This window comes from Muntiacus reevesi, chromosome 9, assembly GCF_963930625.1.
Source record: "Muntiacus reevesi chromosome 9, mMunRee1.1, whole genome shotgun sequence".
In the NCBI taxonomy this organism is placed as follows: domain Eukaryota; kingdom Metazoa; phylum Chordata; class Mammalia; order Artiodactyla; family Cervidae; genus Muntiacus; species Muntiacus reevesi.
The window spans coordinates 49,041,438-49,066,457 of NC_089257.1; the positions used below are offsets into that span (position 1 = coordinate 49,041,438).

The 25,020-nt window shown below is 41.2% G+C and overlaps 1 protein-coding gene and 1 pseudogene across 3 annotated transcripts in view; one reads left to right on the forward strand and one right to left on the reverse strand.

Moving 5' to 3' along the window:
* The window catches only part of DENND5A (DENN domain containing 5A), a 93,941-nt gene extending 85,964 nt beyond the window's left edge, over positions 1-7,977 (reverse strand). For all 3 annotated transcript variants that reach the window (XM_065943755.1, XM_065943753.1, XM_065943752.1), the window contains exon 1: positions 7,741-7,977. In XM_065943755.1, coding sequence (XP_065799827.1) covers positions 7,741-7,852 — 112 coding nt within the window. In that variant the 5' untranslated portion in view covers positions 7,853-7,977. The remainder of the gene's footprint in view (positions 1-7,740) is intronic.
* Positions 7,978-21,593: 13,616 nt separating this feature from the next.
* LOC136175264 (G2/mitotic-specific cyclin-B1-like) lies at positions 21,594-22,859 on the forward strand (annotated as a pseudogene).
* Positions 22,860-25,020: the final 2,161 nt, after the last annotated feature.

Consider the following 25,020-nt stretch of genomic DNA (forward strand, 5'->3'; position numbering starts at 1 on the left):
TAACAATATACAGCCTTGACATACTCCTTTCCCGATTTGGAACCAGTCTGTTGTTCCATGCACAGTTCTAATTGTTGCTTCTTGACCTGCATACAGACTTCTCAGGAGGCAGGTAAGGTGATCTGGTATTAATACTTACGTCATTGCTTAAGTATTGACAAATCTATCATTTCAAAATAATAATCTCAGGAATTTCTTGGTGGTCCAGTGGTTAGGACCCTGCACTTTCACTGCCAAGGGGGGAGGTTTGATCCCTGGTCAAACCCCAGGTAAGATCCTGCAAGCCACTTGGCATGGCCAAAAAAAAAAAAAAAGGAGTAATCTCATCAACGGTGAGAAGCAGACAGAAGACGTGGATTCTAACAGTTCTTTCTAAATTGCTGGGCAACAGTGGACCAAAAAATATATTCTCAAATGGGGCTGAAAACATTAAAAAGTGTTTAAAAACTATCATGTCATTTATAAATATTAATATGTCAAAAGTGGGAGCTGGACTATCTCAGATCTAGCTCTGACAGTTTTTGATTCTATGACCAAGATAAATGAATTCATACTCATATTATGTTTTGCCAACTAGGAGTAGTTTAGAAAACAAAGAATTGGACTCACACTCACAGAGGGATGAACTTTAATAAGGTTCATTAATAAGAGGAACCTCCACACATCTTCTCCCTGCTCAAGGCCCCTCAGCACTCCATAAAAACACTTTAGATTAATGCAGCTAGGTCAGACCACTGAGTACATCACAGATGGCCTAGCAAAGTTTTGACCTGAAATGCCCATCACACTAATGAACAAAACAAATTACTAACCTGGCGTTCTATAACAGAAAACTATGATAGATCCCATGATGACAATCAAACAAATATCCTAAGTATAATATTTGAAAACTTGATGGTCTAAACAATAGCCACTCCCATCTAACTTCCTGGAGCCATAGCCGACTCCTAGGAAGCACACTGAAAATAACGCATGCCCTCATTTTCCACCATGACAGGACTCCAACATCCAGGGTTCTACATACTCTGAACTAAAATCAGTCATCACAAAACATCTGGAACACACATTTAACCAGTATCTGCCTCACCTAAAAACTTTTGAGAACTAAATCTAAAAATCTAGTAGTGATAGCCTGTGTGTTATCAATGAATTCCACAAGAAGACACCAGCTTCCAAAAGGCAAGACTTTCTCTCTTTTACTAGGTCCTATGCCTATCCAGGAGTAACCTAAAACATATCAAGTATAGGTCCCCTCCTGTGTACCCAGGTTCCTGAGAGACCTCTAGGACTACCTGACAGTAATTCAAATCCAGGATGGCAATAGGAATTGAGGAGCTGAGTCAAGCCTATCTTCCACCAGAGTTGGCCAAAAACACAAGGATATACAAAAGGATATAGGACTAGACTTATAAAAGGATACAGGACGGGAAATGGGTATTACCGAAGGAGGACTGAGGCTAGAAAAACTTTATTTATAATCGACTACAAAAGGAAGGAAGGGGTCCAGCATGTAAAAAAAGAAAAAAGAAAAAAAAAAAGGAAGGAAGGGCTAAACAGAGTCTAAGAATTTGGTTTAAACACCAAACACTGTTACTCAGGATTTCCTCCTAAGAAAAGGGGAGCAGAGCCCTAGTGTTATTAAAGTGAAATCCACTTACCTTCAATGTGATCCTCCCTACCTAAGGGTGTGTGAAGTAGGTGCTCTAACGTTAAGAACACAGTCTCTCCAACTAAATTTAGCATATAATTCTAAACTGCCTTGGGGCTGCTCTGTAATTGTTTTCTATGTGTTAGTTTCTCCTCCAGACTTCTTATTTGCTCCACCTTATAAAAGGAAACACAGGACCTAACTTAAGAACTCTCCTCCTCCTACCCTGACCTCTGGAAGTATCCACAAATGCCTGAGGTAAGCCATCAGGATTTGAGTTTTGCTTCAGCTAGGAGTCTGAGCTTCAGAGAGGATGCCTTTATAAAATGATTATTTTATAAAGAGAATCTGAGAGAATCTGCCCAGAACTGACCAGACTGGTAGAGGAAAATAAAATCTAAGGTTAGTTCAAATTGACTACCTGTTTGAAATCGGCTCATCAAACTTTTTATACTCACTTCATCTCTGAGAAGAGATAAGCTTTTTTTTTTTTCTTTTAAGTAAAATATCCTTCTGAGTCATCCAGGAATATGCAAATCAAAACCACACTGTGATACCACTTCACACCCCCTAGGCCACCCATGATCAAAAAGATAGTAAGTGCTGGCGAGGATACAGAGCGTGTAACCCTCAAACACCACTAGTGGGAATGTAAAATAGTGCAGCTGTTTTGGAAAACAGTCTGCAATCTCTCAAAAGGTTAAACACTGGCCATTAACCCAGCCATTCCACTCCTAGGCATATACCTAAGAGAAATGAAAATATACATACACAAATGTTCACAATACCATTATCTGTAATAAATGAAAAGTATATAAATAACTCAAATGTATATCAACTATGATAAGCAAAAGGTGGTATATCTACATACAATATCATTCTGCCATAAAAAGAAACAATGTACGGATACATGTTACAACATAGATGAACCCTGAAAACATGCTAAGTGAAAGAAGCCAGTCACAAAAGACCATATATTATATGATTCCATTTGTATGAAATGTCCAAAATAGACAAATCCATAAAGATCAAAGATAGATTCAGTTCAGTTCAGTTCAGTCGCTCAGTCGTGTCCGACTCTTTGCGACCCCACGAATCGCAGCATGCCAGGCCTCCCTGTTCATCACCAACTCCCGGAGTTTACTCAAACTCATGTCCATCAAGTCGGTGATGCCATCCAGCCATCTCATCCTCTGTCGTCCCCTTCTCCTCCTGCCCACAATCCCTCCCAGCATCAGGGTCTTTTCCAATGAGTCAACTCTTCGCTTCAGGTGGCCAAAGTACTGGAGTTTCAGCTTCAGCATCAGTCCTTCCAATGAACACCCAGGACTGATCTCCTTTAGGATGGACTGGTTGGATCTCCTTGCAGTCCAAGGGACTCTCAAAGAGTCTTCTCCAACATCACAGTTCAAAAGCATCAATTCTTCGGCACTCAGCTTTCATCACAGTCTAACTCTCACACAGCCTTGACTAGATGGACCTTTGTTGGCAAAGTAACGTCTCTGCTTTTTAATATGCTATCTAGGGGTTCTCAGACAACCTACCGCCTTCAAATTCTCTTCTTTCTCAAACTCATCAGCACTTGTTTTTACAAAATTATAATTACAATAATAGGAGTACCTTTCATTTTAATAAAAGGTCTAGAAGAATCTATATTAAAATGTTAACTACTATTTCTGCATGAAGAGATTACATTTTTCTTATACTATGGATGTGAATAATGATGTGAACTAGTATTGATTTAGTGATAAGAAAATAAAAGGTTTCCCCCCCTCAAAAAAATAGTAGAATAGTGGATGCTAACAGCTGGGGTGTTAGGGAGTTGGAAGGATACAGGTAGTAACTGCTAATGGATATAGGTTTGAAGGGCCAATGATGAAAATATTCTAAAACTGATTGTAGTAATGATTGTACAACTCTGTGAATATACTAAAAAACACAAAATTGTGTATTTTAAATAGAAGACATATATATCTCAATAAAGACTTTTATATATTAGAAAGAGAAAGATGATGCATACTAAGTGATAAGGCAAATGGAGCAAAATGTTAACACTGAGTCTGGAAAAAGGATGCACTAGAGTTCTTTGTACTGAATGACAACGTTTGGTGTGAAGTTACGTCAAAAGAAAAAAACTAAAAAAAAAAAAAAGATATGATCTCTCTCTTGTTAATCACACACAGTATCCTTGCTTAACATGAAACAGAAACCTGCCCTAGAAAAAAACAATCTTAGGTCTGCTCCTGCCAAACAAACGTTTTACTGTCTCCCTACCACCCATCAAATTCCTGCAAAGCATACAAAGCATTACTCTAAGAGAAGAAAAAAAGGATAAAATGTAGCAAGTGAGACAAATACTCCCCAACTTTCTCAGGACCTCAGTTTCCTCATCAGTAAAAATCAGGTTATATAATCTCTAAGAGAGCCTGCAAGGACTTCCCTGGTGGTCCAGTGGTTGTGCACTCACCATGCAATACTAAAGCCCCACATGCCTTGGAGCAACTAAGCCCAGGCACCACTACTACTGAGCCCTGTGCCACGACTAGAGCATCTGCACACAGCACAGCAACAAAAGTCTCCCATGATACAATGATCTGCATGCCACAACTAAGACCTGATGCAGCCAAATAAATACATAGTTTTTTAAAAAAAGGTGCTTCCATGTTTGACATTCCATGATTCTGTTGCTCTAACTTCACTGTCCAATATAGTTAAAGGGCAGTAAGATCTGACCAGTCCTCTGGCTTTCCTGGACAGTGAGTCATTTTTTCTCTTTTAATGATGATATTAAAAGATGATTTCAAAAATAAATAAATAAATAAAAGATGATTTCAGGGTACTGTGTTCTAAGTAGGTTCATACAGGACACTGGCTAGATTCCCATCTATGTTCCCAAGCCCTCTCTTTAATTCTTGGCAAGACCCACTATTCAGAGCCTAAGAAACTGGAGTAGCAGATTCATGAACCTAGGATACTTATATCTCAATGCTGGGCGCAGGTCAGTGAAAAGGAAAGTAAAGATTTCAAACTAAGAAATAGGTTACAAGCATACCGGAAACTTAACTCTCAGACAGAGATAGAGAAAGTTAACTCAAGAGTCCCATGTCCAGGTAAACCTTCTGCTGCAGTCACCTGGTGGTGACCATAGGAAGAAAAAGCGAAAATGAAGATGTCCAGAAAACCCATCTATCAAAGAGGTAGAAAGAGAGACTGGAATCTACTACCATCTGCTTCCCCACTTAGAACGGCCAACAAAATGGGTCAACGCTTTGTAAAATCAAAATCAAAAATGTTCCTTCCAGAATTGCCTATCTCCTTGACAAACTCAAAACCCAAACAAGCAAGATACCATTTCTTCCAGCTGGCTAGACCTGTGCTTCACCAACAGATTATCTTTTTCTTTCCTTCCGCCCAAAGTACTTCCTCAACTAACTCAAAGAGAGACAAAATAAATTTTCATACCTTCTGCAGTTCCTGCACAACAAGTAACTACACAACTTGCCTAAATGCTTAAGTCTACAAGAAAGAGGAAGAGGTGACAGGGAGAGACTTCATATAAAATTAAATGATCAAAGTGTTTTTTCGACAGTGCAAGTTCTACGGTTATTGCTGCAAACAGAAAAGAAGGAATCTTAAACTTTCTCCATAAAGCCAGAAGAAGACAGCATCTTTGATCTGTTTGTTCTGGATTCACTTACTAAGAATATAGAATCTATCTGAGGTATATAATTTAATTTGTTTGAAGAGAACATAGACTCCTTAGTACCTCCCTAGGGAATCTGGGTGCAACTCACAATTTCCTATAGTTTCATTTACTATGACATCATCAGTTTGGGAGCTATAAGGCAGAGAGAAAATGCACCCTGGAGAGCTTCAAGACTGACCAGCATAGAGCTATTCGTATTGTTTTGTTTTCCTTAAAGATTCCCTCTGGGGTCCAGATTCCCCCTATCAACCTACCAGAAATGAAATGAAGAAAAAAAAGAAATCCTTCAATCAGTGCTTATTCTAGCAAAGGCGACCTACTGAATAAACAGTCTTGGCATTCCACTACTGCAACCATATTTAAAAAGAAAAATACCCTTCTTTACACATTTTATACATCTCATCCCCCTCTTTAATATCTCAATAAGCTTTCACAAGGATATAATTTTAGCTTCCTGAAAAGCCAGATAATTAACAGATATTCACTAAAAGAGAATTAGCACTTTTGAGAGTCTACTTGATAAGACACTTTTTATTTACATTCTCTTTTTTAGAGATGAGGACCCCAGCAGTTATATAACTTGGCCTCCAGTCACAGAGACAGTCAATAGCAGAGTGAGAATGTTTAACCCCAAAACCCATGTTCTCACTAACAAATCAAATCATTCCCAGTTCCACTCATAAGCTTTATCATCTGCAAATCATTTTCTTTATTTTTGAAAATCAAACAGACACTCAAAAGCACAGCATAAAATTAACACTGGTTTATTTCATCAATTTAAAATTTCTTTTACTGAGGAGAACTGTGTCATTTTAAGTCTTTTTGTCAACATGTTAACATGTAGAAAACATGTCAACATGTTTTCTAAAAACCCAGCCAAGCAATGAAATGCAGTTTATGGCACAAGAGGGACACTGGATCAAAGTGAGGCAATTTATTGTCCTTCCTGGGCTCATTTTCTTCTCTGAGGTCCTTCCAGCTCCAGTACCATGAACTGAATTCCAACAACTATATCTCAAAGTCATAAATTTAACCAATAGGAAACACAAATGAAAAATCAGCATCAGATTACAGGAATTCAAAGACCTAAAAAAGAAAACTTAAAACTACCCCAACAATAGACCAAGAATTAATCAGACCAAGTATTAATTGTATTACTGCTTCACGATTTTTTTCTCCACCTGCTATTAATTTGAGGAAGTAGTGTATTTGCTCTGACCTTGTTAAAGGTCATCAGTTTATCATTTTTTAAAAAGACAGTCCATTTTGATGTATGCATCTAATTTTTTTTCATAAGAAACACTGAAATTTTTCTGGGGGGGGGGGGACACACAAAACTTGTCCTGTCATCTCTGAAGCAAAGGAAAATTAGTCAACAGGATATTCGCTTTCAGGAGAAAAACTTTACAGTAAACACATCACGACAGAACAGTAAAAAGGAATATCTCTCATCAAAGCAGGATGACACAACAAACCTCCACCTACATAAAACCTGCAAACTGGACACTCCAGACGAAAACTTTTCCAAAACCAATGACGGTGCAGTGGAATTCGCGGGGACTTTACAACTCTGACACCGGTGCAGTGGAATTCACGGGATTTTACAATTCTGACAATTAGTGCCAGATATGATCTGGGCCTTATCTTCACTTCCCCACCACTTCCCGTTGAAAGATGACTTGAGAAGCATCACTACGCAACCCAGGCTCTCTAACTAGGCTGCTGCCCTTTTATTCACCAATGACGCTGGTCTCATAAAGGACATAAATTATTTTCAATTAAAAAAAAAAAAAAAAAAAAAAACGGTACGGCCCCGGGTTACGAACCCTTTCCAGAACGAAGAGAGTTCTCTCCCTCCTTGGTGTGGCCCAAGTTCACTTTATTACTTCACGTCCCATCAACTCAGGGGGCCTAGCCCAGGGCTGGGTTAGAACTGTTTTGAGGAACTGCGATCACAGGTTTCTTGGGAGGAGGCCAAATAAAACTCACGAAGTTTTTGTTTTCCTTTTTCTTTTTTTTTTTAAAGTCTGGGTGGAACTTACTTTCACCAGGAGTGGGATGCCTTTTCCCCTCCCTAACGGGTGTTCAAGAACAAGTTTCCCTTTTATTTTACACTAAGTCACTCAACCTTCACCGAACTGAGAACACAATCCTTCCCTCCTCATCCGAGAGGACCTGGCCACAAGCACAGCGGGAAGCAGGGACCGTTGGGACCCGTTACGGCTCAGAGCCCCTCTGCCCGTTTCCCCTCCTCAGCCCGACGCCCCGTTCCCCGCGCTCGCCCCTCGCCCGCCTCCCGGGACAAAGCCAGGGTGGGGGAGGATTTATCGGGGTCCCCGGCGGCCGCGGGCGCGGGGAAGCGGCCCCGGACTCAGCGCGCACTCACCCGACAGCTCGTCCGGCTCCAGCCCGGTCTCGGTGTCCAGCCCGCAGATGACAAAGTAGTCGGCGAAGCGACTGGGCGCCGAGCCCCCTCCGCCGCCGCCGCCGCCGCTCATGGCGCCGGGGCCGAGCCGGGCCGGGCCGTGCGGAGCGTCGAGCCCCCGCACCCGGGCTCCCGCCCGCCCTCAAGCCGCCCCTCCCGCCGCCGCCGCTACCGCGGCTCCGGCCGCCGCCCCCGGCCTTGGCCCGGTCCCCGCGGCCGCCGCGGCTGCCGTGACGGGGCAGGGGGGCACCGGGCCGCCCCGCGCCGCATCCTGGACTCCTTCCCCTCCGCTTCGCTGCCGCTGTTGCCAGCCGAGAGCGCGGCGGCCGGAGCGAGCGCCGAGAAGGGCGAAAAGCGCTGAGGAGAGCCCCCACCAAGGCTCCCTCCAGCCGCGCCTGCGCAGGCGCCGTTGGGGAGGGGGAGGGCTCCTCGCGGAAAGGATGACGTGATGCTCTTCTGGCCTAGCGGGCCGCAGCTTCCCAGGCGGTCGCCGCAGCGCGGCAGGCAACTGCTGGATCGCCTGCATCCGCCACCCCCCCGGGGCTGCGACTCCGTTACGAAGGGCAGCGGAGGTGCGGGATGAGTGGACGCATCCTTCAGAGCCTGGCCCCTGGCCCATGCTCCGCCCCCACCCCCGCCTCCCACTAAAGGTCCGAAGATCTCCCTAGCTGGACTCTGTCTCCGAAATAGGTCTTAAGATTGAGCTAGGAAGCCCAGCTCATCCTCATTCTAGGAAGCCCACCGGCCTAAACCGCAGATAGCCTTTTCTTCAGCACCGCTCCCTGACGTCCATGGCTGGCTTTCTCTCGAGTAGAGCTGGGGATGTCTCCTCTTTTGCCAGAGGTGATCAGCCCGCTCTGTATTTACCCTTGGCTTATAAATAAGGAAACTAAGGCTCAGAAAAAAGCGAGGCCTTTCCCCATGGTTACATAAACTCTGCAAGACAAAGCCTGGAGTTGAATCCTGGGCTTGAGATCAGTCCCTGCCCTCTCACCCCCACTCCATGCACATGGCTTTTCTCTTGCACATGGCTGTGCCTTTCTCTCTCCTAGAGTCTCCGGAGGCCCCTGTCACTGCGAGCTCCCCTTCTGCTTCTGACAATTCTTAGTTCCATCCCTGAGCGAGTTCTCCTGAGAGAAGTGGGGGACCAGGAGAGAAACTTGCTTCCTGGTACTTGGATTGGGACCCTCCGATTTGATTTCCCACAGAATCTAAGCAGAAAACTGGAGATCAGAAATCAAGAAGGCAATGTGCATAGTAGTTACTTCTAGTAGGCTCTAGAAACAGAGTGCTCAGATTCGAAACTTGACTTTATTATTTACTGTGTGACCTTGGGCAGTTTCCAGGTGCCCGCAGTCATCTTTCTTGTGATTACATAAGATGAATGCTCATACAGGTTAAGTGATCAGAATAGTGTCTGAAAGTAGAAGGCACTCAATAAATATTAGAGATTATATTATTATTCCAACAAGAGGTGTGCCTAGGGTCTGCTCTGACAGGCTGCTGCTAAAGGCCTGAGAAGGCAGCTGGCTTCCACAAAGCCCTGAGTTCTCTCCTGGGTACCACTCTCAAGTATTGGTTCCCGCAGGGAGGCTGACTTGGAGGTCACAGCCGATGTCACTTGAAACCATAGCACCTGATCCTCTTTGTATGTAACCTGCCTGAACCAGTAAGAAAAAAAGTGCAGAAAAGGTAGCTTTACAAAGTGCATTGAGGGAGGTGCCTCATCCTGTCTTGCATGCTGGGGACACAGAGACAGGAGAGGAGGCTCAGAGAGCTAAATGGTTACAATGCCTGGAAAGGGGGCATCCTTCCAGGATGGGTGATGGTCAGGGAAGGCTTCCAGGAGGAGATATAATCCGACCTGAGTTCCAAAGGATCAAAAGAAATATATCAAGTAAAACAGGGAGGGAAAGATGTTTCAGACAGCATGTGCAACAACACACAGGGAGTGACAGGTTAAAATGGTTACATAGGAGCAACAAGATAATTCATTTCTCTGGAAGACAGAGAATTAAAAGATGAAACCAGGGAGAGAGAAGAGGGACAAAGCAGGAAAGGCTTCAAATGCCAGGCTAAAGAATTTACCCTGTGTCAGAGGAATGGTAACCTGGAGGAATTTAAGCTGAGGAGTGACAAGATCTGATTTACATCTTAGAATGATCACTCTGGGAGTTATGTGGAAGAAGAGACTTTAAAAAGGGCTTGATTATTCTCAGTTTGAAGTCTAGAAACTTTTTATCCAATGTGTCCAGGGTGATCAGGTGCTAGGAGACCTCTCACACTAACTGAACTCATAAAACAAGTTAGAAACAAAAGACTGTATTAATTTGCCCTGGGAAATGTAACTGCTCAGAGGCCCCGAATATTCAACTGTAAAGTGATCTCTTTCCAGTAGGAAATATGTTTGGCAGAGTGATTGCTTCTTCCAGATTCAGAGGAAAACAACAGAGCTACATGCTCTTAAGTTTTAGATTAAATCCTCACTTCCACTCTTGGTAGTTATGTGAGCAGAGGTACATCAGTTAACTTCTCTGAAATGGGAATAATCATTCTTACCCCCACAAGATTGTTTTCAAGATTCTTAATTTTTTTTAATGAATGAAGAAAGGAATTTAAATATCTGGAACATAATATACTCTTTTGTTCTTAAGCCAATGTTTCTTTTTAATATTTATTTATGTATTTGGCTGCACTGGGTCTTAGTCATGGCATACAGGATCTTCGTTGTGACACGTAGGCTCAGTAGTTGTGGCTCGGGCTTAGTTGCTCCATGGCATGTGTGATCTTAGTTCCCTGATCAGGGATCCAACCCATGTCCCCTGCACTGCAAGATGGATTCTTAACCACTGGACCACCAGGGAAGTCTCCACAACATACTCTTAATAAGCGGCAACTTGGGGCATCCATTTCAGCACTGAGGATCTGAGAGAGAGCAAGTCGACGTCTGAGGGAAGATAAATACAGGAAATACTCCTGGGCTTCTCTGGTGACTCAGATGGGAAAGCATTCTGCAATGCAGGAGACTTGGGTTCGGTCCCTGGGTTGGAAAGATCCCCTGGAGAAGGGCATGGCAACCCAATCCAGTATTCTTGCCTGGAGAATCCCCATGGTCAGAGGAGCCTGGGGGACTACCGTATAGGGTCGCCAAGAGTTGGACACGACTGAGCGACTAAAAACAGCACAAATACAGGAAAGGGCGTGAGGCAAAAGTGTGCCTGGAGTGGTCAAGGAGCAATAAGAAAGCTAGGGTGGCTAGAGAGTGTTGGGGGTGGGAGGAGTGAGAAAAGATGGGCCTACAATTCACCAAATAATCATGTTTCCCCTTCCAGAGTGTGTGGAGTTGTTCCTAGGGAGCAGCTGCCTGGTCAGGGAAAACATTTCCCACGCTACTTGCATTCAGATATTGGTCATGTGACTGATTCTGACCGATAGACTATGTGAAGGACTTTATGTGTTTCACAACTAGATTAGGATACTGAAGCAAATGAAAGAAAAGGGAACCCGCCTACACTGTTGGTGGGAATGTAAGTTGGTGCAACCACTATGGAAAAGTGTGGAGATTCCTCAGAAAATAAAAATAGAATTACCATATGATCCAGCATTTCCATGTCTGGGGATATACTTGGACAAAACTGTAATTCGAAAAGATACATGTACCCTATGTTCACAGCAGCACTGTTCACAATAACCAAGACATGGAAACAACCCAAATGTCCATTGACTGATGAATGAATATAGAAGATGTGATATATGTATATACACATACACACAGAATGGAATACTACTCAGTCATAAAAAATGAAAATGCCATTTGCAGCCACATGGATACAACTAGAGAGAAACATACTACGTGAAGTCAGAAAGAGAAAGACAAATACTATATCACTTATGTGTGGAATCCAAAATATGGCACAAGTAAACCCCTCTACAAATCAGAAGCAGACTCACAGACAGAGCACAGGCTTGTGACTGCCAAGCAGCACAGGGTGAGGGAGGGAAGGACTGGGAGTTTGGGACTGGCAGACATGAACTATTTCAGGATGGGCAAATAACAAGGCCCTACTGTATAGCACAGGGAACTATATTCAATATTCTGTGATAAACTATAGTAAAAAAGAATAATAATATTTTTAAAAAGAACGTCTACGTGGTCTATAACTGAGTCACTTTACTGTATAGCAGAGATTGGCACACATTGTAAATCAGCTATACGTCAAAAAAAATAAAATTTTAAAAAGAAGCAAGTGAGATTAACTAATTAATTAAAATTTTAAGAAACAAATGAGGCTTTTTCCATCTCTCTTTTTTGCCTTCCACCAGCTAGAAGTAGAGAATTCAGAGGTTCTAAGGAATGGCAAAACAGAAGACAGAGAAACTCGGATCTCTGAATCAACTACATGGAGAAAGGCTCTAGCTGACCAAGAATACCCACTTAGTACTGCTTGGTGAACAGAAAACACACTTCAGTTGTGTTAAGCCACTGGTAGTGTGTTGGTTTTTGTTATGGCAACTAGCATTACCATCACTCAAGTAGAAGACATTGCGGTGGGGGAAACAGATTACAGAGAGCCTTGTAGGCACATTGTAAACATTTTACCTTTGTCTCTGAATAAAATGAAAAATTACTGGAGATCCACAATGTGGATCACAATAAACTGTGGAAAATTCTTAAAGAGATGGCGATACCAGACCATCTTACCTGCTTCCTCAGAAATCTACATGCGGGTAAAGAAGCAACAGTGAGAACCGGACATGAAACAACAGACTGGTTCCAAATTGGGAAAGGAGTACATCAAGACTGTATATTGTCACTCTGTTTATTTAACTTAAATCCAGAGTACATCATTCGAAATGCTGAGCTGATGACTCACAAACTGGAATCAAGATTGCCAGGAGAAATATCAACTATCTCAAATATGCAGATGATACCACTCTAACGGCAGAAAGTGAAGAAGTAAAGAGCCTCTTGATGATGGTGAAAGAAGAGAATGAAAAAACTGGCTTAAAATTCAACATTCAAAAAACTAAGATCATGGCATCCGGTCCCATCACTTAATGGCAAATAGATGGGGAAACAAAGGAGACAGTGACAGGCTTTATTTTCTTGGGCTCCAAAATCACTTTTACTTGTGCTTCCCTGGTGGCTCAGACGGTAAAGAATCTGCCTGCAATGCGGTAGACCTGGGTTCCATCTCTGGGTTAGGAAGATCCCCTGGAGAAGGGAATGGCAACCCATTCCAGTATTCTTGCCTGGAGAATTCCATGGACAGAGGAGCCCAGTGGGCTCTCATCCATGGGGTAGCAAAGAGTAAGACATGGCTGAGCGACTGCACTTTCACTTTCCAAAATCACTGTGAATGGTGACTGCAGCCATGAAATTAAAAGACATTTGCTCTTTGGAAGGAAGCTATGACAAACCTAAACAGTGTATTAAAAAGCAGAGACATCACTTTGCTGACAAAGGTATAGTCAAAGCTATGTTTTTTCCAGTAGTCATATATGAATGTGAGATCCAACACATAAAGAAGATCTGAGAACCGAAGAATTGATGCTTTGGAATTGTGCTGTTGGAGAAGACTCCTGAGTCCTTTGAATAGCAAGGAGATCAAACTAGCCATTCCTAAAGGATATCCACCCTGAATATTCACTGGAAGGACTGATGCTGAAGCTGAATACTTTGGCCATCTGAGGCGAAGAGCCAATTCATTGGAAGAGACCTTTATATTGGGAAAGATTGAAGCCATAAAGGGAAGGGGATGACAGAGGATGAAATGGTTAGATAGCATCATTGATGCTATTGACTGTATCAATATTGATATCATCAATAGGCATGAGTTTGAGCAAATGCCAGGAAATAGTGAGGGACAGACGAGCCTGGCATGCTGCAGTCCATGGGGTTGCAAAGTGTTGGATACGACTAGGCCACTGAACAACAAAAGTTACCATTTTAAGCATTTTATATAAATTAACTCCGCCTAGAACTTTCCTAAACTCAAGATTTGTGTATCCAACCAACTTCTTATCACATAAATCTGGAAGTCACTAAGAGACATCTCAAAGTTAACATAGTCCAAATCAAATTTCTAATTTACACCCACAATACGATGCCCCTTCCATACACTTTCCCTGTCTCAGTAGTTGGCAACTTCATGCTTTCAGTTCACTTCAAAAACTTCACACTCACTCCTCTCTCTCTCTTTCCCTCCCTCTTCACACCTATATCACATGCACACAAACACACACACACATATACACACATACCACATCGTATCCATTAGAAAATCTATTGCTTTTGAAAATTTTAACAATGAGTAATGCATAGTAAGTTGTCTACTTTTAACCCTTGTTTGGTTCAGAAAGTTATAAAAGGAAGCTGGAGAAAGAACAGGTTTCTGAAAGTGTGAAACATCTTGGTTACATGAATTCCAGAAAATCCCTAAGCATGGTTTGAAAAATACTGGGTTAGTCAAAAAGTTCATTTGAGTTTTTCAATAACATCTATTGGGAAAATCTGAATGAACATTTTGACCAACCCAACACTTTGTAACTATCTTATAAGTTACCTGTAACTTTAGTTAGTATTGCTGGATAATGATATCAATAATGGAAAAACTGCGGAAAAAAACAAACTCATTTTGTATAAAATATAATGACAATACAATAATAAATCCCTCATTTTTAATATAAAGAAAAAAGTAGATAATTTTATTAATAAGTCAGTTTATTTCCCTTTGCTTAATACATAGTCAATAAACATTTTTAAAATATCAGTTTGAAATACACAGGGTTACTTGCCTTATAACTCTCATGGGTGTCAATTCTTCCCTAGAGAAATGTAGGAATAGCAGGGCTAATCTTGCAAGTTTGTACCTTACATAGAAGCACCAACTTAAAGGGAAGGAGGGAGGATGTGATCCCAATAGATCAGCTCAAGAGCAGAGCAAGCAAGCCCCTAGGAATGGTCCATACAGGTCTGCTTACAGAGTCAAAACTTCCTTTAAAAGCTGGAATGAGGTCATTGGTATATCTTGGATCAACACTAACTGCAAAATTATATATATTTGCATTGCAGTATTGTTTGTAAGAGCAAAACAAGACAAAACAAAGCAGACAAAACCAACTGGAAACAATCTTGATATCCAGCTTTAGGGAACAGTTTAAAAAACCTACAGTGTGTACAAATACTGAAATATGCACCTGTAAAACAAAACAAAAAGAAAAGAATAAAAGAAAAGACAAGAAAAAAGGAGACTCATTAGATACTGATACAGAAAAAAAATACAAGTCGCTTTGCTAATGTAAAAACTAAGGTGCAAAACTGTGTGTATAATAGTTAAAACATGGAAGTAACATAAGTGGCCATCAGTAGGTGACTAGACAAGCAAAATGTGATATATAGATGCAGTGGAATATTATTCAGCCTGAAAAAGGAAGGAAATTTGGACATATGCTACAACACAAGTGAGGCTTGAGGACATCATGCTAAGTGAAATAAGCCAGTCACAAAAAGACAAATACTGTGTGATTCCACTTATTTAAGTACCTAGAAAAGTCAGTCATAGAGACAAAAAAAGAATGGTCATTGTCAGGGGCTGAGGCGGGGGAGAGGAATGAGGAGTTTTTGCTTAATTGGCATAGAGTACCTATTTTGCACAATGAAAAGAGTCATGGATGACGATGGTGGTGGCACAACATTATGAATGCACTTAATGCCTCCGAACTGTACACTTAAACATGATTAAAATGATAACTTTTATGTGTATTTTATCACAATTTCTCAAATTAAGAAAAAAAATACACAGTAAAAATAAAATAAAAATTCAAGGTAGACTTCTGTGGTGGTATGGTAGATGGGAATCTGCCTGCCAATGCAAGAAACACAGGTTCAATCCCTAGTACAAGAAAATCCCACCTGCTGCAGAGCAACTAAGTCCCTAGAGCACCCATGCCGCAGCTACTGAACCCCTACGCCTAGAGCCTGTGCTCCGCAACAAGGGAAGCCACCACAGTGAAAAGCCTGTGCACGCAGCAAAGAGTAGCTCCTGCTCGCTGAAACTAGAGAAAGCCCAAGGAAAGCAGCGAAGATCTAGCACAGCCAAAAATAAATATATAAATAATTTCAAAGTAACTCACAATTCTTCAGTTATTCTGAACTTATTTCTTGGACCCTGCTTTTTAAAAATGAAAAGGTAGATATGAGCTAAAGATACAATTAAAATGTGGAAGAAAAAATATATGGGTAGAGGATTAAAAGATACAAAATATTAGGTAGAAAATATGCTACAAGGATATATTGTACAAGGGAATACAGCTAATATTTAATATAAACATAAATGACAAAAGAACATTAAAAATTGTGGATCACTATATTGCACACTTATAACTTTCATAATTTTTACATCAACTCTTCTTCAAAAAATAAAAATAAATAAAATGTAGAAGAAGCAAACAGACTTACTAAAGAAGAGTTCTGAGTGGAGCTCTAAACAGATCTTTGAAGTCAGACACCCAAGGTTCAAATCTCAACTTTACCATTTATGAAATCTGTAATTTTAGGTACATTTCTTAACCTCTCTGTGCCTTAATTTTTTCATCTGTAAAAGGAAGACAATAATATTATTTGTCTCATATGTTTGTCGTGTGAATTAAAGTGATAAACATAAAAAAGAATGTGTGTATACTGTGCTATCATCTATGTAAAAAGGATAAAAGAAATATGTACTTTATTTTTTCTTGTATATGCATATACTGTTTTTGGAAGAATAAATAATTTTGTTAAAATGTATTGTTCTAGAAATGGAAACTGACAGGGATCAAGAATAGAGGGGAAATATTTCTATATGTTTTTTCATACTTTTTGACTTTTGAACCATAAGAATGCATTATTTATTCAAAAAACAGACAATATTAAAACTTTTAAAAATGCTATACCCTTTCTCCACTGCCCCCTACTCACACAGCAAGATTAATCCTCCAGATACACGGCTCTGGTCATGCTACACCCTGCCAGTCAGAATCCTTGGTAGGGCACAAACTCTTTCCAGTGTGACTGCTAAGGCTTTGTATGGTCCAGGCTCAACCCACCCACCTTATTATTCTTCCAACATCCCCCTTCACACCATCTATCTCCAGTCAAGATTTACTACTCACTACTTTCCCAGCAGTCACCCCACTTGGGACGAAGTACCCATAACCAATCCTCATTTGGAAAGCCCAGAGTTAATCACCCATTTGTGGTTCCTCCTCTGTTACCCACGAGGGTAACAGACCCTTGGACCCTTGGACCCTTTAATTGATAGAAGTTGATAAGAATGAGATGAGACATTCAGGCAAGGCTTTATTGGGACTCCTGCTGCAGTACAAAGTAACAGGTGCCCTTGCTCACTCCCTGAGGGGAGTGAGTTGATCCCTTAAGTGGGATGAGGAAGGGGCAGATCAGTGGGTTGACCTTCAGGGGTGGCTTGAACCTGCCCACTCCCAGTTCACAGTACAGCATTCAAGAAAGGCCTGTGGGTGAACTCACAGGTGCTCAAAACCCCTCCTCTCCAATGTTCATGAAGAGTCCACCATGTACAAACTGAAATGAATCCCACTGATAATATAGAAAAATGCAAGCTTCATAATACAGGCTTTCTTCCTTTTAAAAAGATTATTTATTTGGCTATGCTGGCTTTTAGTTGCAGCACTCAGGATCTTTGATTTTCATTGTGGCCTATCAGGTCTTTAGTTGAGGCATGTGAACTCTCAGTTGCGGCATGTGGGATCTAGTTCCCTGGACCAGGGATTGAACCTGGACCTGCTGTGTTGGGAGCTCAGCGTCTTAACCACTGGATCACCAGGGAAGTCCCAATACAAGCTTTCTTAATACAAGAAAATGCAAACACTGCTGGGTATAGGGCGACACACTCACAACATCTCAGGCAGTCAGGTCCCTCTGTACACTGATCCATGCCTGCTCTCCCACCAGCCCCCAGTACCTCATTCACAACCAGCATCAGGCTCCTCATGTCGCTCGTCGACGCAAGAGCTCTAAAGGTTGAAAATCAGACATCATATTTAGCCACCATAACTCACAGCAACCAAGAAGCCCCAAAGAAGAGTCAGCAGCAAGCAGCATCTCCTGCCCCATGGCCTGAGGAAGTATAAAATTGAGCAACAGGAAGATCAAATTGCCGATAATGTTCACAATGATGCAACATTCCCAGAAGTTGTGCATGACCACGTGCATGTGTTTATCTATGTATGTGTCTGTTTACTTATATGTGAGTGAACATTTGTATACAGAGTTGATCATATATATGTAGTCACTTAAATATTTTAGATGTGTCTTCATATTTGCATGTGTTAATAATAGTATGTGTGTGTGTGTGTGCTGTGTGTATCTGAGAAGGCTGAACAAGTTGCTAGACCAGATAAGCAGAGGCTCTTGACAAACCTAGGAGTGACTCACTGGTGGTCCCTTCTGTCCCCTCTTCCCTTCTATCCTCCTAGGTTGAGAGTCTTTTGAGAGTCTGGGTGAAAGTCTAAGTGTTAGTTGCTCAGTCGTGTCCAACTGCGATCCCATAAACTTTAGCCCGTGGGTCTCCTCAGCCCATGGGATTCTCCAGGCAAGAATACTGGAGTGGGTAGCCATTCCCTACTCCAGGGGCTCTTCCTGACCCAGCAGTTAAACCCAGCAGTTAAATCTGCATTGCAGGCAGATTCTTTTCCATCTGAGTGAGCCACCAGGAAAGCCTGAGAGTCTGGGTGGATGACCTTATATGTGCTGCATCCCTTAGGCTGTGAACACAGCCCCTTACTATTCCCATCAACTCGAGAGCCAAGAGCTTTCTGGGAAAGGCCAGATGGTCTGCTGAGGGGAAGTGAAAGGCCTTTGGACCAGATCCCAAGAGGAAGATATATTTAACTGTGGCTGAGCTCCCAAAGATTTTGGAGGGGGAGGTGATGAAATTGTTACATATCTTAATTGTGATGGTGTTTACATAATTGTGTGTGTTTGTCAAAACTTACAGAATTGTACACCAAAAAAGTGAATTTTGCTGTAAATCATACCTTAATTTAAAAATAGGAAAAAGTCTGTATAATTGACAATTGAATAATTTAGTGTTTTTTCAGCTATGAACAAAACCAGTGTCACACTATCAATTTGCTAGTTTATATCAATTTGTCTTTAGTATGGAAGACAAAAAGCCATATAAGCGTAATTACATATAGAAAAATTAAAGAAATTTAATTGTTGAAATGATTAATTTTATAATAATGAATTGACAGAATTAAACAGCATAAGACTTTTAACACATCAAGTATTAACTATAATCAAACTGAATTTCTAAAAAACTTCACAGAATTATGTCCTAGTTTATATTTGGGGACCTCTTTGTTTTTATTCACACATAAGAAAATGTTCCTTTTTTACTTTGGCTGTGCCACACAGTATACCAGATCTTTGTTCCCCAACCAGGGATCAAACCCATGCCCCTTGCAGTGGAAGTGATGAGTCCTAACCACTGAACAGCCAGGGAATTCCGAAGGTGTTCTCTTTTAAGAGTACAGTTTAATGTACTCTGTGGACAAAGAAGAGATATTATTGGATTGCTTGTAACTGTGGAGCTTGCAATATTAACAATTGCTATTCAATGCAATACACTAACAATGTTCAATAGATTTTAGCAAATGTTAAAGAAATGGTTTGAGTTTTTTCTGAGTCTGAATAAAAGTTCATGAAATCTCAGGAAAAGGAGGAGGAAGAAGAAAGATGCATATGACACTCCTGGGGACTGGAAACACTCAGTAAACGGCACTCAGGAACCAGGAAACCCGGGTTAGAATCCTCACTTTGCAATGAGCTCAGATGATGTGACCTTGGCAGATTTCTCATTCTCTCAAGTCTTTGGCTTACCCAGTTTTACATAGAAATACAGTTTCTAATACCTGCAACTTTCAGAGTCCTTTTATAGCTTTCCCACCTCAGATACTCTATAATTAGAAAGATACCTCTGAAACAAACTGCATAGATTTCCCATTTTTATTAATAAAAGATACATTAATCTTATGTTCAGACCTTTTAATTAACACAAGGTATGTAGACCACAATAAGTTAATATAATTCTAGCCAAAAGCAAAAGAAAAGGAAGCTTGGTGGGGCTTTTTGGCCTGCACAGGCTTCTCCTAGATAAAAATATTATTCTCCTCCACTAGACTTTCTCAAATGTTGGAATTGGCCAAAAGCCATCACCAAGATAATTTTCATAAGCTCCTAGGGGCAAGGCGATAAAAACTGAAGAACTGATTTTGATTCTCAACTGAATGTCTCTGAAGCTGCTATTCAGAGGTATGCCTGGGCCACCCCTCTGCTGCCTGCTACCCACTAAGTTTGCTAAGCTCAGGTTGTAAGTTATCTCCATTTGTGCCTCTGACTCCTGGGAACCCTGAGGGTAAACAGGCAGGGCTGCCATTCACAAATACACAGACTGAGCTCTGCCCAAGAGATACCATTCATTGTGGTCACTATTCCTTCACATAGTTATTATGACAGTTTCCCAACAGATGGCAGTAAAGTATCTTAAGAAAGGGGTATCTTTTTCTAGTTCACCCCAAATCACTGCATGAACTACCAGCAGGGCTCCATTTTCTCTGCATTGTCCAATGTAGTGCTGGTAAACAGCAGGACGCACGAAGTAGAACTGGGCCTCACAGAACTAGAAAGTCAACACCAGTTTCTCTCTCTCTCTTTCTCTCTCTCTGTCTCTCTTGGCTTCTTTCAGTTCCTCTGCTCTTTCTTCCCCCTCACCTTCCATCCACATTCCTTACTCAACTGTTTACAAGTGCACTATGTTGGATATAGTAACTGGAGTCTGCAACCATTCTTACTGCCTCCTATTACACCCAGGGCCACCTCCATGGGTGTATGCATGTCCTATGCACAGGACTCTCTATTGAGAACTTTATTTAATGCTGGGTTGTTGCCAGCATTAAATTTTTATTTATTTATTTTTTTGGTCATTCGAAGGGGCTTCCTGGATCTTAATTCCAGGACCAGGGATGGAATCAAGCCCTAGAAGTGAGTGCGTCAAGCCACTGGACCTCCAGAGAATTGCCTTAAAATTCTTAGTAACTTTATCTTTGAACTTTTGTAAGTGGAGTCTAATGGGATGAAGGAGCAGGCTCATGAGCAGACGGTGTTCCTTGCTGTCTCATTCCCATACAACCTCTACAGTACTACATGTGTGGTGAATTCCAATGGACCTATGATGCCCGGTAATTCACGAGACTCAAAGCCAGTACAAGGCAAACTCGTGATGTCTACAGCTGCATAAGCAGGGGAGCTGACTATCCCGACAGGTTGTGCTTTCTGTTCAAACCAGGACTTGCTTCTAACACAGAAAGAAGGCAATGGCATTCTAAGAAAGGCAGGGCTTCCCTGGTGGCCCAGTGGTTAAGAATCCCCCTTGCAATGCGAGGGACACAGTTTCCATCCCTGGTCTGGGAAGATCCCACATGCTGAGGAGCTGCTAAGCCCATGTGCTGCCAGCTACTGAGTCCACCTACTGCAACCACTGAAGCCCTCCTGCCTAGAACCCTTCTTCCCCAACTAGAGAAATCACTGCAATGAGAAGCCTGCACACTGCAACTAGAGAGAGCCCATGTGGGACAATGAAAATGTACCATAGCCCAAAATTAAAAAAAAAAAAAAATCTTTTAAAATGCAGACAATAGGTTGGCCTGTGGCGCAACCATCAAGTTCCAGGCTGGCCTGGGGCTCCAGTGCTCTCATTATCCTCACTGAGCTGCTCCCTGATGCAGAAGAAGCCATGGTGCTTCAGATCACCAGGGATACGAAGACTAATGCTGAAAATAAGCTGAAGATCAGTATGGCAGGGGCAAAGCGCTTGGTGTGGCCACTGTTGCAACCTCTAAGCCTGGGCTGAGGCCCCGACACAGCTCTTGGAGACATCCGAACAAAGTCAGTGAACAGTCGCAGGCAAACTGCCCCCTGAAAAAGGAAGCAAAAACTTTAGCTGCAGGAAAAGTTACTGCTAAAAAAAGTAGCAAAGCCTCTGGAAAAGGCTCCAGTACCTGTACCCCCCAGCTGGGGCCGGAGATAGAACCGGAGCCTGTTAAGTAAGAGAAACTTTCCCCTGAGCCCATTTTGGTCAATACTCCGTCTCCAAGCCCCATGGAAACATCTGGCTGTGCCCCTGCAAAAGAATATCTGTCTCAGGCTTTCTCAGATATAATTCTTGCAGTGAGTGATGTGGATGCAGAAGACGGAGTGTATCCAAACCTCTGTAGTGAATATGTAAAATATATCTATGCTTATCTGAGACAACTTCAGGAAGAGCAAGCCATCAAACCAAAATACCTAAAGGGTCGTGAAGTCACTGGAAACATGAGAGCCATCCTAATTGACTGGCTAGCGCATGTTCAAATGAAATTCAGGTTACTGCAGGAGAACATGTACATGACTGTTCCAAAATTGATCGGTTCATGCAGGATAATTGTGTGCCCAAGAAGATGCTGCAGCTGGTTGGAGTCTCTGCCATGTTTGGGGCAAGCAAATACGAGGAAACGTACCTTCCAGAAATCAGTGACTTTGCCTTTGTGACTGACAACACTTACACCAAGGTCCAAATCAGACAGACGGAAATGAAGATTCTAAGAGCTGTAAATTTTAGTCAGGGTCGCCCTCTACCCCTGCATTTCCTTCAGAGAGCATCTAAGATTGGAGAGGTTGATGTTGAGCTACATGATCTGGCCAAATATCTGATGGAACTAACGATACTGGACTACAATATGGTGTATTTTCCTCCTCAAATTGCAGCGGGAGCTTTTTGCTTGGCACTGAAAATTCTTGATAATGGTGAATGGACACCAGCTCTACAGCATTACCTGTCATACACTAAAGAATCCCTTCTTGTTGTTATGCAACACCTGGCAAAAATACGGTCATGGTGAATTGTGGGCTGACAAAGCACATGACTATCAAGAACAATATGCCACATCTAAGCATGCTAAGATCAGCGCAGTTGAATTCTGCACTAGTTCAAAATTGAGCCAAGGCTGTGGCAAAGGTGTAACTTGTGAACTTTGGGATACTATCTGCAGATAAAATTGGCACCATGTGCCATCTGTACATGTTATATGTTACATTTATTTACTTTTAATAAAGTTGTATTCCTTTTTACTTATCCCTTAACTCATTTGAACGTGGCTACTTTCCCCTTGAGGATAAAAACTGTTTTAAAGGTATGGTGGGGATGGTTTAAAAACAAACAAACAATTTTCAGTTACCTGGGGACCCAACTAATATGTACAATTGGTTCTTCTTGGTTTTTGTTTTATGTACCTGGCTTTACTTAAGATGATTTTCTAAGCTCTTGAAGGCATTTGAAATCCTGATGTACTTTATGTATAACACTGTATGTAAGCCCAAATCATCTTAAGAGACTCTGCTGCCTAGTTCGACATAAGGAAAAGTCTACCATCTCATTCCTAGTCCTCCTGATTGCTGTTTCCCCTGGTGGTTGCCGCCATAATTCTAAGTAATCTACTAGTACTGCTTTCTTGAAAATAATCAACTTTAGCTAGCATCGGCATTTTCACTTGGAAAAATAAGAATCTTAATTTATATTCAAAGCCTAATTTTTATTACTTAAGAAAATAAAACAATACTTAAAACAAAATTTAAAATTGCAGACAATGGAAGAACCCTAGCATATTGTTATTTATGTGACTTCCTTGTGGTAACCGATGAGTTGCCAAAACTGGTGACATAAAAGGAAAGGGAAAAACAGGGAAACCCATAGTTCTTTTCCTTTCAGGCATTTCTCATTTATCAGTAAGTCAAAGAATATTGGTAGAACATGTGCTCATCAAGAAGTGAAATAAAATCGGTTGAGTTACTTTTTGCAGTAATTCCACTATTCATGTAAGAATAAAATGCATATGCATATATGAGTTTCAAAGCAGAACTGTATAATTTTGGCAATTCTACATGCAGTAAAACCCTCTGATATTTGCATTTAAAACTGCCACTGCACAATATAAAATCAAATATAAAATTCAAGCTAATAATTTACTATTTTAATTTTTCTTTGCTTAGATCAACATTAAATAAAAATGCCAGGACACAACAAGAAGAAGATCCTGGAAGGAAGGAAAAACCTCTACATTTTAGTACTTTTAATAGCACTATTTCTTTCCTGCTTTTTGAAAAAGAAGCTTTGCATTTTGTTTTCTTTTTTATTGAAATATAGCTGATGTATAATACTATGTAAGTTTCAGGTGTACTACTTAGTGATTTGATATTTGCATGCATTATGAAATAATCACCATGATAAGTTTAGTACCCATCTTTCCCCAATCATAGGCCATATTCCTTATGCTATGTATTACATTCCCATGGCTTATATTTTATAATGGGAGGTTTGTACCTGTTAATCCCCTTCCACTATTTTGCCTCTACAAGCCCTGCTCCCCTTAGGCAACCACCTGTTTTTATCTCCATATTGATGACTCTGTTTTCAGGGTTTTTTTTTTGTTTTTTTAATGCCATTTTTTATTATACAAGTAATTCATACATAAGAGTATAAGGAAGAAGATAAAATGACCCACAATGCCACCCCCAGAGATAGCATCATATTTTTGTTATGTTTGATGATTTCTGTCTTGTCTGATGGCATTTGAGCTGGACTTGGGATCTGGAATACAGACACTATAGCTGAGTGAGACTTCAATGCAACTTCTTCCCACGACTTTATCTAATTATGTTTAGTAACAGGATGCTGCTAAAAGGAATTTGGCAAACTCCCCTGCCTCCACATCCATTTGATCATGATTATTTTTTTTGACTGACGTATAATTGACCTACAACACTATGTTAGTTTCAGGTGTACAACAGAGTGATTCAATATTTCTATACATTGCAAAATGACCAATGTGATCAGTCTAATTACTTTTTGCCATATACAACATTTTTACAATATTATTGACTGTGTTCCCCATGCTATATATTTCCTCCTGGCAGATGACTCATTTATTTTCCAACTGGAAGTTTATATCTCCAGTCTTGAAGGAATTACCAGTTGATTGGGACTTCATCAACTTTCCCTCTCAAGAGCAAAATTCCTGTCCTCATGGTTACTCTTGGTTAACCTCATGTTTACCAAGAGTAACTTCACGGTTACTCTTAAGTAACTCATGGTTACTTAAGAGTAAATAGACCTAACTACATTGAGA